This window comes from Zosterops lateralis (genome assembly GCF_965231275.1).
Source record: "Zosterops lateralis genome assembly, chromosome: Z".
Lineage (NCBI taxonomy): Eukaryota > Metazoa > Chordata > Aves > Passeriformes > Zosteropidae > Zosterops > Zosterops lateralis.
Window position 1 is genome coordinate 581,447 of NC_139800.1, and position 15,042 is coordinate 596,488.

Genomic DNA, 15,042 nt, shown 5'->3' on the forward strand with positions numbered 1-15,042 from the left:
CCCTCCCTTTCTCCCCTCTGAGAGAGACCCGCAACACCCTCAGGGTGTTCCAAACGCGGGAACACAACCCGCAACACCTTCAGTGTGAGGGGAGCCAAAGGCGGGAACACACCCTGCCCTGAGGGGGAGCTCCAGTGTGGGGAACCAAAGGCGGGAACCCACCCGCCCTTGAGGGGGAGCTCCGTGAGGGGAACCAAAGGCGGGAACACAACCCGCAACACCCTCAGTGTGGGGAACCAAAGGCGGGAACACAACCCGCCCTGAGGGGGAGCTCCGTGAGGGGAACCAAAGGCGGGAACACAACCCGCAATGCCCTCAGTGTGAGGGGAACCAAAGGCGGGAACACAACCCGCCCTGAGGGGGAGCCCCGCAATGCCCTCAGTGTGAGGGGAGCCAAAGGCGGGAACCCACCCGCCCTTGAGGGGGAGCCCCGTGAGGGGAACCAAAGGCGGGAACACAACCCGCAACACCCTCAGTGTGGGGAACCAAAGGCGGGAACACAACCCGCAACACCCTCAGTGTGGGGAACCAAAGGCGGGAACACAACCTGCAACAGCCTCAGTGTGGGGAACCAAAGGCGGGAACACAACCTGCAACAGCCTCAGTGTGGGGAACCAAAGGCGGGAACACAACCTGCAACAGCCTCAGTGTGGGGAACCAAAGGCGGGAACACAACCCGCCCTGAGGGGGAGCCCCACAACACCCTCAGTGTGAGGGGAGCCAAAGGCGGGAACACAACCCGCCCTGAGGGGGAGCCCCGCAACACCCTCAGTGTGAGGGGAGCCAAAGGCGGGAACACAACCCGCCCTGAGGGGGAGCCCCGCAACACCCTCAGTGTGAGGGGAACCAAAGGCGGGAACACAACCCGCCCTGAGGGGGAGCCCCGCAACACCCTCAGTGTGAGGGGAACCAAAGGCGGGAACCCACCCGCCCTTGAGGGGGAGCTCCGTGAGGGGCGCCCCTGTCTCCCTCCATCTTGTCAACTCCTCCTCCTCCTCCTCCTCCTCCTCCTCGTCATTGTGTTGGAGGCGGCGGCGGCGCTTTATAAAGCGGCGGGCATTGCCCGGATGTGAACGGCGGGCGATGCGGCTGCCCGGGCGGGATGCGATCGGCCGGGGCTCTCCGGGGGAGGCCGCGCTGCTTCTGCCGCTTCTGCTCTTTCTGCTGAGCCGGAGGAGGCGGCGGGCGCTGCTCTAAAAAACAAAACAAAACTTGGAACCAAGTTACAACAAAAAACAACAACAACAACAACAACAAAAAAAAGGGCGGCCCCCCCTGTGCGCGCTCCCTCAAAAGGGGGAGTCACCGCCTGGTTTGTTTGGCTTTTTGGTTTTTTTTTCCTCATTTTGGATTTTTTTTGTTGCTTTTTCTTTAAGAACGACGAGGAGATCCGGCCACTCTACAAGCCCCGTCACCATGTGTCTGTAAAAAACAACAAAAAAGTTTTTTTTTTATTTTTTTTATTATTTTTTAATTTTTTTTAATCTAACTTATATATATATATGTATATATATATAATTTTTTTTTTTTTTTTTGGTTTTGATTTTCCCTAAAATCCCAACAAAGCCAAGGTTTTTGTGTAGTGGAATAACCCGGAGCAGGACTTGACACTTCTTCCCTACTTTTTTTTTGGTTTTTTTTGTTGCTTCTTTCGGAGGGTCACACACGTGTGAGACAATAAAGCACTTTTTTGGCAGAAGATTCCTCTCTTTTTTTTATTATTATTTCGATTCTTTTTTTTTTTTTTTTTCCCCTCTTTGGAATATTGTGAACAAATTTGTGACCATTGAAGGTAAAGTTCCGATTTGCTGTTAGACTAACTTGTCTGTGTTTTTTTTTTTTTTTTAATTTTTCTTTTTTTACTTTCATTTTTAAAACTATTTTCATTTTTTAATTGAAAATGTGTCGATCCCGCTGTGTTATTTAAAAAAAAAAAAAAAAGAAAAACAGTGTGTAAATCTTATACATTGTATATACACGGTTTGGGGTGGGGGGGGATACACTAAAAAAAGTGATTTATTCTCTATAGGAAAATAATTAACTTGGCCAAGAGTTGTTTTGTTGTTTTATTTTAATAAAAGTGGCTGAGGGAGAGAAGGAAAGGAAAGGAGAGAAGGAAAGGAAAGGAGAGAAGGAAAGGAGAGGGGAATTATCCCCCCCCCCCCAAAAAAAAAAACTTATTTGGGAAAACTTTGCCGCGATGAAAAATAATGGGGGGAGAAAAAGAGAAAAATGGGGAGAGAGAAAAATAAATGAGGAAAGAGAAAAAAATGGGGAGAGATGGACGGAGCTTTCAGGGGGGAAACCAAAAACAAAGCAAAATTCTAAATTAAAAAAATATATTTAAAAAAAAAAAAAAAAAAGAGTAAAAAAAAAAAAAATCGGATTTCTTTCGTCACGTCCGTCCGCGGGCCCGTATTAAACGCGCTTTGGGCCATGTGTGTGTGTCGGATCCGAGCTGGGAACCCTCGGCAAAAGTGCGGGTACGGACTGGGCTGGGCTTTCCTCCTCTTCCTCCTTCGATTCTTTGCTTTTTTCCCTTTCCTTTGGCCCTTTGCTGCCTTCCCCTCCCCCTCCGCTCACAGCGTTTGTTTTTGGCCTTTTCCCCCCCTCCCCTCCCTCCCTCCCCTTTTCCTTCCATCCCTCCCTCCCTTTTCCTCTGATTGTCCTCCCAAAACCTGCAATTCACCCTCTTTATTTAATTTATTATTTATTATTCATTATTTATTTATTTATTTTTTGCCCTCCCAAAAGCTCCTCCAAAAAAATTTAATTAAAAAAAAAGTTGTAGTTTTCTTCTCTGAGATTCCTCATTTAATTTTCCCCCCCCCCCTTTTCCTTCCATCCATCCCTCCCTTTTCCTCTAATTGTCCTTCCAACACCTGCAATTCACCCTCTTTTTTTTATTTATTATTGATTATTCATTATTCATTATTCATTATTTATTTATTTTAAAGAACGCTTCCAAAAAAAAAAAAAAAAAAAAAAAAAAAAAAAAAAAAAAAAAAAGTTGTAGTTTTTTTCTTCTCTGAGATTCCTCATTCATTTTTTCCTTCCCCCCCCTTTTGGCTGAGCTGAACCTCCTGTTGCATAAATGATGCTCCTGGAGCTTTTTTTTATTTATTTTTTCTCCTCCTCCTTTAAAAAGTGGATCATTGCCAGGTTTGGAAACAAAAAAATCCTCTTTTTTATTTATTTATTTTTCTTCTTATTTTGTTTTTTGGTTGCTTTTTTTTTTTGCTGCCCCTCCATATTTTTATTTTATTTTATTTTATTTTATTTTATTTTATTATGTTATTTTATTTTGTTTTGTTTTATTTTATTTTATTTTATTTTATTATGTTATTTTATTTTATTTTGTCTTGTTTTGTTTTATTTTATTTTATTTTATTTTATTTTATTTTATTTTATTTTTTCCCCCTTCCCTCCTTCCTCCTTCTTCTTCTCAACCTCCCTTTTCTCTAGAAAAGCATAAAAAAAAAATTCCAAGTGTGTTTTCCTTCCTGGGGATTTCTCATTGCGCTTATTTCCATGTTTCTAGGTGTGTGTGATTTTGCTTAAAAAACAAAAAAAAACAAAATCAAAACAAAAAAATGCATCACCAACAGCGAATGGCTGCCTTAGGGACGGACAAAGAACTCAGTGATTTACTGGATTTCAGCGCGGTAAGAAATTAGTAAAAAAAACAAAAAAACAAAAACAACCCGAAAAAAAATCAAAATAAAACCCCCTTTTTCTTTTTAAAAAAAAACCCACCAAAATTGTGCTTTAACTACGTTGGGTCATTCCTAACAAGCACAAAAATAAACAGATTTTTGGCTTTTTTTAAAAAAAAAACCCAAAAAATCCAAGCTTTTTTTTCTGATTTCTCTGCGTCGTGAGCTCATTTTGGCACTTCACCAAATTCATTAATTTCTCTCCGAAATAACAAAAAAGCAGCAAAGAAATCCACGACTAAAGTTGTTTTTTTCCCCTCTCTGGCTTTTTGCTGCTCCGCCCTTTCCCGGGGTGATTTTTGGGGGGGCAAAAAGTGGATTTTTTGGGGTTTGTTGGAGAGGTTGGATCGTTTCACTTTAGTTTTGTGGAGCTCCCCCTTCTCCTCCCCCTCTCTCCATCCTCTTCCTTCCTTCCTCTCCCGTCCCCTCCCTTCCCCCTCGGGAACAGCTTTTCTCTTCCACTTATTTATTTTATTAAATAAAGAACTCTTCAAACCCTCCCCTTTTTTTTTGCCTTTTTTTTCCTTCTTTTTTCCTTTCCTCTGCTGGTATTTAGGTCTTTGCTTTTTGAGCCCTCCCCTTTTTTTTTCTTCCTTTTTTTAAATTTTTTTTAAAATTTTTTTTCTTTTTTTTCCTTTTTTTTTCTTTTTTGAATTTTTTAAATTTTTTTTTTCCTTTTTGTTCCTTTTTTTCCCTTTTTTTTCTTTTTTTTTCTTTTCTTTTAATTTTTTTTCTTTTTTTTTCTTTTTTTTTTTTTCTTTTTCCTTTTTTTTTCCTTTTTTTTTCCTTTTTTTCCTTTTTTCCTTTCCCCTGCTGGTATTTAGATCTTTGCTCTTCAAAGCCTCTCCTTTTTTTCCTTTATTTTTCTTTTTTTTTCCTTTTTTTTTCCCTTTTTTCCTTTCCTCTACTGCTGCTGCTGTTCCTTTTTTCTCCTTTTTTCTCCTTTTTTTTTTCCTTTTTTTTCCTTTTTTTCCTTTTTTCTCCTTTTTTTTCCTTTTTTTTCCTTTTTTTTCCTTTTTTTTCCTTTTTTTTCCTTTTCTTTCCTTTCCCCTGCTGCTGCTGCTGTTCCTTTTTTCTCCTTTTTTTCCTTTTTTTTCCCTTTTTTTTCCTTTTTTTTCCTTTTCTTTCCTTTTCTTTCCTTTTCTTTCCTTTTCTTTCCTTTTCTTTCCCTTTTTTTCCTTTCCTCTACTGCTGCTGCTGTTCCTTTTTTCTCCTTTTTTTTCCCTTTTTTTCCTTTTTTTCTTTTTTCCTTTTTTTGCCTTTTTTTTCCTTTTTTTTCCTTTTCTTTCCTTTTTTTTCCTTTTTTTCCCTTTTTTTTTCTTTTTTTTTAATCCTTTTTTCCTTTCCTCTACTGCTGCTGCTGTTCCTTTTTTCTCCTTTTTTCTCCTTTTTTTTTTCCTTTTTTTTCCTTTTTCTCCTTTTTTTTCCTTTTTTTTCCTTTTCTTTCCTTTTCTTTCCTTTTCTTTCCTTTTCTTTCCTTTTCTTTCCTTTTTTTTCCTTTCCTCTACTGCTGCTGCTGTTCCTTTTTTCTCCTTTTTTTTTCCTTTTTTTCCTTTTTTTCTTTTTTCCTTTTTTTGCCTTTTTTTTCCTTTTTTTTTCCTTTTTTTCCTTTTCTTTCCTTTTTTTTTTCTTTTTTTTAATCCTTTTTTCCTTTCCTCTACTGCTGCTGCTGTTCCTTTTTTCTCCTTTTCTCTCCTTTTTTTTCCTTTTTTTCCTTTTTTTTCCTTCCCGCTGCTGCTTCAGGAGCCCCGATGTCTCCTTTTTTTCCTTTTTTTTCCCTTTTTTTCCCTTTTTCCTCCTATTTTTTCCCTTTTCTGCTGGTCCCCGGTGCTCCATGAGGGAAGTTTGTCCTCTCCTCTCCTCCTCTCGTCTCCCATTTGTCCCCGGTTTGGCAGGCTGTGACTCAGGGAAGGTGCGGATTGCGCCGGGGAAGCCAATTAGAGCCAGAGGGGGAGAGGGAGGAGAGGGGGCAGAGCCGCCTGCCTTCCATCCCTCACTCTCACACAATGACAGCTTAGGCCAGGTGCCCCTCAATTAATATTATTATTATCATTATTATTATTATTATTATTGTCATTATTGGGGTTTTCCCTCTCCCCACATGGCAAACAAACCCCACCGAGGGACACAACTGGACGTCGTCGCCTCCTCCATCACCAAGGTGCCCCAACTTTTTTATTTTTACAAAACCAGAGGGGAGAAAAAACCCCATTTCCTTCTCAATCCTCCCCCAAAATCTCGCGGATAAACCCAAAAAACCCTTTTTTTTTATGGTTTAAAGGGAGGGAGAGGAACATCCCGAGGAATGCGCCAGGAACTTTGCATCGTCATCGGCGTCGTCGGCGTCGGGGATTTGCCTCTTCCTCACCAGTAATTTGAGTTTGATTTTGGTTTTATTTTTTGATTTTTTAGATGTTTTCACCTCCCGTGAGCAGCGGCAAGAACGGACCAACTTCCTTGGCCAGTGGACATTTCACTGCCTCAAGTAGGTGCCTTGTTTTAATTCTAAAAACATTGACATTTATTCCAAGGACCATTTTTTAATTGTGAAAAACACTGAGATTTATCCCTTTTATTAATTCTCAAAACATTGAGATTTATTCCAAGTAAGTACATTGAGATTTAGTCCAATTTTGTTTTATTTCTTGTGAAAAACATTGAGATTTATTCCAATTAAATACTTTTTATTAATTGTAAAAACATTGAGATTTATTCCAAATAGATACTTTTTTAATTGTAAAAACATTGAGATTTATTCCAATTAGCTACTTTTTTAATTATAAAAACATTAAGATTTATTCCAAATAGGTACTTTTTTTTTAATTATGAAAATGTTTGGGATTTATTCCAAGTTTTTTTTTTTTTTATTTATTTATTGTGAAAAACATTTGGGGATTTATTTCCTCCACGTTGTTGTGATGCTTTAATCTCTCGTGGGGGGGAAAAGCGGATCCGTTCAGATTTATTCCTGAGCTCTCATTCCTTTTTTATTTTTATTATTTTTATTATTATTATTGTGATTTCCACAAGCTTGGGAGGCTTTTACAGCTTTACCACACATTTCTGATTTTATATAAAAAAAACCTCTGTTTTATCCATTATTCTAATTTCACTCCTTTTAATCACTAAAGTATTTTTTAATTTCCAATCCCAAAGCTTTTCTTTGTGTGTCGGGGCGACTTTATTCCTTTTTTTGTGCATTTAGAATTAAAAGCAAAACTGTGACATTCAAATAGCTGAGAACAAACCTCATTTATTTATTTATTATTTTTTTTGGGGGGGGGGGAGGAGGGAAATTAAAATATTCAAAGCTTTGAGGGAAATTAAAATATTCAAAGCTTTGAGGGAAATTAAAATATTCAAAGCTTTTAAAATCTTCCAGCGCCGTTCGTTCATTCAAATCTTCTGGTGCCGTTCATTAAGAGCTTTTAGAGTTTGGTGAGATTGAAGAGGTCGATTTACTCAAAACAAAGTCTGGGGGATGACAAAAGGCGTCTCGGTGCCGCCGACGTGTTTGTGGCCAATAATTAATCCGGCAACTCCGACTTCCCATCGGAGCCTTGGAGTGATGAGAGTTCCCCAAATCCCCCGGAACGTTCCGGCTCCGAATGCCACCGCAGGGATTGGGGATTCCACCCAGCATTCCCTCACTCTCCTCCCTCTGGATTATTGATTTGATTTCATTTGATTGAATTTTAGTTGTTTTGTTTGGTCGCTTTTTATTCCCAAATCGCGATTTGCGCTCCGACCTCGATCGGGTTTTGTCGTCGCTTTGATTCTCTTTAGACTTTTTAAAAATAATGGATTTATTTTACCTTCCCTCACTCTCATCTCATCTCTCTGTGGATTATTTTACATCACTCTTGATTTGATTTTATTTTATTTTATTTTATTTTGTTTAGTCGGTTTTTATTCCCAGACGGCGATTTGCGCTCGGACCTCGACGGGGTTTTGTCGTCACTTTGATTCTCTTCAGGATTTATTTCAACCTGGATTTATTTGACCTTCACAAACTCTCTGCTATTTGTGTCCAAATAACTTTTTAAACAAAACCTCCAAGTTTAAAACTCCTTTTCCTGCCGTAATTTTTCTAAAGCGACGAAACCGGATCTTAAAAAAAATAAATCTCTTGATTTGGTTTTGTACCAGACAAATCAATTTGTGACACTCAAGAGTTTAAAACCCACCAGATTTAATAATTTAATAATTTAATAATTTAATAATTTAATAAAATCCCTTTTTAAACAAAACCTCAAAGTTTAAAACTCCTTTTCCTGCCGTAATTTTTCTAAAGCGACGAGACAGAATCTTAAAAATTTATTTATTTTGTACCAGACAAATCAATTTGTGACACTCAGAGTTTAAAACCCACCAGATTTAATAATTTAATAATTTAATAATTTAATAATTTAATAAGAATTCATCTTAAAACTCATTTTAAAGGTCTTTTAACTCAATTAAATCGCGTTTTAGCGTCGAAATTTCGCCGCGTCCTCACGAGCTGCGCCAAGTTTTAAAAAAAAAATACCAAAAAATACTTAAAATTATTCCAGAAAGGACCAAAATTCCAAAAAAAAAAAAAATCCCTCTGGAAGTTGATGGAGAAGCAAAAACGGGAAAAATCCAGTGAAATTTGCCATTTTCAAGCGGAATTTTGCAATACAATAAATAAATAAATTAAATTGGGGGTGAATTGAGGATGGAAATCGATGGAATTTCTGGATTTTTATTAATAAAATCAACAATTTTCCACCTAAATTAAGGTGAGATTTATTCCAAATTTATTTTATGAAACGATCTAGTGGGAAAATCAAATGAAAATTGAATAAAATTGAATAAAATTGAATAAAATTTAATCAAATCCAGTTTATTCTCCTGTTGATGGAAATTCCCAACGCTGCTTTTCCTCCTTTTTTTAATTTAAATCTTATTTAAAAAGTGATTTAATGGGTGGGATTTCAATTGGAGCAATGGGCTGAACTGGGGGGGTTGTTTTGTTTATTTTTTTCATTTATTCCGCTTTTTTTGGCCTTTTTTTTTTAGGAAAATTGTCAAAATAAAATTCATTTTATTCCTTAAAAATTTGGGTGAGTTGGACATCAGTCCTGTAGTAGATTTATCAAAAATTTATTCAAAATTTAGTCAAAATTTATTCAGAATTTATTCAGAATTTATACAAAATTTATCCAGAATTTATCCAAAAAATTTATCCAAAATTTATTCAAAATATTCAAAATTTATTCAAAATTTATCCAAAATTAATCCAAATTTTATTCAAATTTTATTCAAAATTTATCCAAAATTTATTCAAATTTTATCCAGAATTTATCTGAAATTTATCTAAAATTTATTCAAAAATTTATTCAAAATTTATCCAGAATTTATTCAAATTTTATTCAAAATTTATCCAGAATTTATCTGAAATTTATCTAAAATTTATTCAAAAATTTATTCAAAATTTATCCAGAATTTATTCAAAAATTTATCTGAAATTTATCCAAAATTTATTCAAAAATTTATCTGAAATTTATCCAAAATTTGTCCAAAAATTATCCGAAATTTATCTGAAATTTATCCAAAATTGATCCAAAATTTATTCAAAAATTGATCCAAAATTTGTCCAAAATTTATTCAAATTTTATCCAAAATTTTTCCAAAATTTATTCAAAATTTATTCAAAATTTGTCCAAAATTTATTCGAAATTTATTCAAAATTTATTCAAAAATTTATCCAGAATTTATCCAGAATTTATTCAAAATTTATCCAAAATTTATCCAAAATTTATTCAAATTTTATTCAGAATTTATCCAGAATTTATTCAAAATTTATTCAAAATTTATTCCAAATTTATCCACTTTTGACAAATTTCACTTTTTAATTTTTTAATCAAACTTCAAATCTTCCTGATCTCGATCTTTTTCTATTTAAAGGTTGGAATAAAATAAAATAAAATAAATAAATTAAAATAAAATAAAATAAAATAAAAAGCAGATTTTTTATTCCCTGTGGCCCAGAAAAAATAAAATAAAATAAAATAAAATAAAATAAAATAAAATAAAATAAAATGCAGATTTTTTATTCCCTGTGGCCCAGAAAAAATAAAATAAAATAAAATAAAATAAAATAAAATAAAATAAATAAAAAATAGGTGGAAAAAACTCACCTTGAAAAGGAGAATTTTGGATTAAAAATCTGATTTAATTCCCATTTTTATGGGATTTTTCTGGAGAAAAGAGGGAAAAATATGAAATATTTAATATTTATTTTTATATTTAATTGATTTATTCCCCCCTCTTTTTATTATTTAAAAAGAATTTAAATTTTTTCAGATATTTTTCTCATTAAAAAAATCAGCAAATCTCTTTTATTTTATCTAAATAAAATATTTTATTTATATTTTATTTTATAATTATATTTATATTTATTTTTATATTTGTATTTATTTTATTTTTTGTTTTATATTATATTTATGTTTATATTTATATTTATAATATATTTATATTTATATTAATAGTATATTTTTATTAATATTATATTTATATTTATATTTATATTTATATTTATATTTTGGAACAGCAAATCTCATTTATTTTCTATAAATAAAATATTTTCTTTTTATGTATTTTATATTTATATTTATTTTTAATTTTATTTTTATATTATATTTATATTTATATTCATATTTACATTTATATTTATATTCTATTTATATTTATATTTATTTATATTTTATTTTAAAAGGGAATAACTCAAAGAAACAACCCAAACACACACAAAACCGAATTTTAATTTCACTTTCTAACTTTTATAAAGAAAAATTTCCATTTAAAACATTTTTTTAATATTCTTTTAAAGAAAAATTTTGGTTTCCTCTCGATGACGACGAGACGTGAAGGGAATTTTATTGATTTTTTAATGGAAATTCGGGCAAAAAACTGAATTTTTCTGTTGATTTTTCGTTGAAATGAATTGAAATTCTCATTTCAGGAGCCGCGAACGGGGGAAAAACTTCACGTCGATGCCCCAAAATTCTCGATTTAATTTTAATTTTATTTTTAATTTTATTTTTTTAGATTAAGAAATAACCTGATGAGATTTTGGAATGTTTAATCTCAATCCAAGCAAGTGGAAAAAGGGAAAAAATGGTGATTTTTGGACTTGATTCTCTTGATCTTTTGGTGGAAATTAATTGAAATTCTCATTTCAGGAGCCGCGAGTTGGGGAAAAAACTTTGCGACGATGCTCAAAATTCTTGATTTATTTTTAATTTTATTTTTTTAGATGAGGGAAAAGCTTGGAGTGTTTATTCTTTCCTCCAAGGCTCAATCCAGGCAGGTGGAGAGAAGGAAAAAATGGTGATTTTTGGACTTGATTCTCTTGATCTTTTGGTGGAAATTAATTGAAATTCTCATTTCGGGAGCCGCGAATGGGGGAAAGAAAAGCTTCGCGTCGATGCCCCAAATATTAATTTTATTGTATTAAATTTTAATTTTATTTTCCCTTAGATTAAGGAATAACCCGGTGAGATTTTGGAATGTTTAATCTCAATCCAAGCAGGTGGAGAGAAGGAAAAAACGGTGATTTTTGGTGCCGGAGCTTTGTGCGGTGGCGGCGTTTTCCCGTCTCTCCTCCCCGTGGCAGCGCCGTTGTTGTCTGCAGCGCTTTGGGGGTTCGGGGTGTCGTTACTCCGGGTTTACTCGCGGTGTGAGCGGCACGGGGGGCTCACACGGCTTTACACACTCACAGGAAAGGGAGATGGGCTCCCAGGAGAGGGGCTGGCAGGTGCACGCGGCGCTCCTGGCGCCGTTCCCGGCTCTGCCCGCGCCGGGCCTGCGCTGCTGCCGCTGCTGCCTGGGGATGGGCGTGTGCAGGGGGCTCTTTGTCATGGCTGTGAGCGTGTGACACGCTCAGCTTGGTCATATATGTGTATGGGGCACACTGTGTATGTGTGTGTGATACGCGGCTTTGTCGGGTATTTATACGGCACTGCTGTGTCAGATGGGTGTGTGGCACTGGCTTTGTCATATATGGGTGTGTGGCACACTCAGCATGGTCATATAGATGTATAGGGCACACTGTCGTATGTGTGATATTCGGCTTTGTCATATATGGCACTGCTTGGTCGCATGTGTGTGTGACACACTCAGCTTGCTCCTATGTGTGTATAGGGGACGTTGTGTATATGGGTTTGATACGCGGCTTTGTCGGGTATTTATAGGGCACTGCATTTATATGTGACATTGGCTTTGTCATATATCTGTATAGGGCACACTGTCATGTGTGTGTGTGACACACTCAGCTTGGTGATATATCTGTATAGGGCACACTGTCATATGTGTGTGTGACACTCGGCTTTGTCGGGTATTGAAATGGCATTGCATTGTCATATATGTGTGTGACACACTCAGCTTGGTCATGTATCTGTATAGGGCACACTGTCACATGTGTGTGTGTGACACACTCAGCTTGGTCATGTATCTGTATAGGGCACACTGTCACATGTGTGTGTGTGACACACTCAGCTTGGTCATATGTGTGTATAGGGCACACTGTCGTATGTGTGTGACTCTCAGCTTGGTCATATGTGTGTGTAGGGCACACTGTCACATGTGTGTGTGACTCTCAGCTTGGTCATATGTGTGTATAGGGCACACTGTCATGTGTGTGTGTGTGACACACTCAGATTGGTCATATATGTGTATATGGCACACTGTCATATGTGTGTGACACACTCAGATTGGTCATATAGATGTATAGGGCACACTGTGTATATGCGTGTGGTACTCAGCTTGGTCATGTATGTGTATGGGGCACACTGTGTATGTGTGTGTGATACGCGGCTTTGTCGGGTGTTTATACGGCACTGCTGTGTCATGTGTGTGTGTGACACACTCGGCATGGTCATATATGTGTATGGGGCACACTGTGTATAGGGGTTTGATACGCGGCTTTGTCGGGTGTTTATACGGCACTGCTGTGTCATGTGTGTGTGTGACACACTCAGCTTGGTCATATGTGTGTATAGGGCACACTGTCAGATGTGTGTGTGACACACTCAGCGTGGTCATATGTCTGTATAGGGCACACTGTCATATGTGTGTGACTCTCAGCTTGGTCATATGTGTGTATAGGGCACACTGTGTATATGTGTGTGTGACACACTCAGCTTGGTCATATGTGTGTATAGGGCACACTGTCATGTGTGTGTGTGACACACTCAGCTTGGTCCTATATCTGTATAGGGCACACTGTGTATATGTGTGTGTGACACTCGGCTTTGTCGGGTGTTTATATGGCACTGCTGTGTCAGATCTGTGTGTGACACACTCAGCTTGGTCATATATGTGTATAGGGCACACTGTGTATGGGTGTGATACGCGGCTTTGTCGGGTGTTTATACGGCACTGCTTTGTTGTGTTTGTGACACACTCAGCTTTGTCATATATCTGTATATGGCACTGCTTGGTCATATATACGTGTTTGACACTCCACTTGGTCATATGGATGTATACGGCACACTGTCAGATGTGTGTGTGACACACTCAGCTTGGTCGTAGATCTGTATAGGGCACACTGTGTATATGGGTTTGATACGCGGCTTGGTCGGGTATTTATACGGCACTGCTTTGTCATATGTGTGTGTGTGTGACACTCAGTTTGGTCATATATATGTATAGGGCACATTGTCATATATGTGCATATGACACTCACAGATTGGTCATATATGTGTATGGGGCGCAATGTCATATGTGTGTGACACTCAGCTTGGACATATGTGCATATGACACTGGCTTGGTCATATATCTGTATATGGCACTGCTTTGTCATATGTGTGTGTGACACACTCAGCATGGTCATATAGATGTATAGGGCACACTGTGTATATGGGTTTGATACGCGGCTTTGTCGGGTGTTTATACGGCACTGCTGTGTCAGATGGGTGTGTGTGACACACTCAGCTTGGTCATATATGTGTTTATAGGGCACACTGTGTATATGTGTGTGATACTCGGGTTTGTCGGGTGTTTATATGGCACTGCTTTGTCGTGTGTGTGTGTGACACGCTCAGCTTGGTCATATAGATGTGTATAGGGCACACTCGTGTGTGTGACGCTCAGCTTGGTTGGGTATTTATAGGGCATTGCTTTGCATATATGTGTGTGTGACACACTCAGCTTGGTCATATATGTGTATGGGGCACACTGTGTATATATGTGTGATGCTCGGCTTTGTCGGGTATTTATGTGGCACTGCTGTGTCATATGTGTGTGTGACACGCTCAGCTTGGTCATATGTGTGCACATGGCACTGCTGTGTCATGTGTGTGTGTGACACGCTCAGCTTGGTCATATGTGTGTACATGGCACTGCTGTGTCATGTGTGTGTGTGACACGCTCAGCTTGGTCATATGTGTGCACATGGCACTGCTGTGTCATGTGTGTGTGTGACACGCTCAGCTTGGTCATATGTGTGCACATGGCACTGCTGTGTCATGTGTGTGTGTGACACGCTCAGCTTGGTCATATGTGTGTACATGGCACTGCTGTGTCATGTGTGTGTGTGACACGCTCAGCTTGGTCATATGTGTGTACATGGCACTGCTGTGTCATGTGTGTGTGTGACACGCTCAGCTTGGTCATATGTGTGTACATGGCACTGCTGTGTCATGTGTGTGTGTGACACGCTCAGCTTGGTCATATGTGTGTACATGGCACTGCTGTGTCATGTGTGTGTGTGACACGCTCAGCTTGGTCATATGTGTGCACATGGCACTGCTGTGTCATGTGTGTGTGTGACACGCTCAGCTTGGTCATACATGGCACTGCTGTGTCACACGTGTGTGTATCCCCACCCTACAGATGTTCATGTGTCACCCCACGGCCCCACCCAAATGCACATCAAACCCCAACCCCAACCCGTCTGTGAAATGGGGCAACTTTAGGGCAAAACACACAAATCATTGGGTTCCTCTTGTAGCTTCGGATCTAAAATCCCAAATAAAACAGGAATTGGGTTCATTTTATAGGTTCAAATATAATTAAAAAAAAATAGGGATTTTTTTTTTATGCTGCATCATCTCAAAACCAACCCCACCATTTCCCCCACCGTAAAAAATCCGGATTTTTTGGTCTTCTCCCGTCTCTTTTTCCATCTCCCTCCATTTGCTAAATCACCTCTGCCCATCTTTCCCCCCATTAAATCCTAAATTCCCACTAAACAAGATTCCCTGTGGAATATCCAGCCTTTAATTCAATTTTGGCCCTTTCTGGACCCGTCGGGATGTTTTTTTATTTTCCTTCTTGACGTCAACTCTGAAAAGCTTTG

The 15,042-nt window shown here is 37.6% G+C and overlaps 1 protein-coding gene across 10 annotated transcripts in view; it reads left to right on the top strand.

Moving 5' to 3' along the window:
- Positions 1–1,017: 1,017 nt before the first annotated feature.
- The window catches only part of LOC310922836 (transcription factor 4-like), a 71,703-nt gene continuing 57,678 nt past the window's right edge, over positions 1,018–15,042 (top strand). For 5 of the 10 annotated variants that reach the window (XM_083883709.1, XM_083883715.1, XM_083883716.1 and 2 more), the window contains exons 1-3: positions 1,018–2,483; positions 3,542–3,665; positions 6,129–6,201. In XM_083883709.1, coding sequence (XP_083739835.1) covers positions 3,594–3,665; positions 6,129–6,201 — 145 coding nt within the window. In that variant the 5' untranslated portion in view covers positions 1,018–2,483; positions 3,542–3,593. Of the gene's footprint in view, positions 3,666–5,807; positions 5,878–6,128; positions 6,202–15,042 lie in introns of those variants that run through there. The other 5 variants (XM_083883712.1, XM_083883711.1, XM_083883718.1 and 2 more) reach the window with 5 other exon arrangements.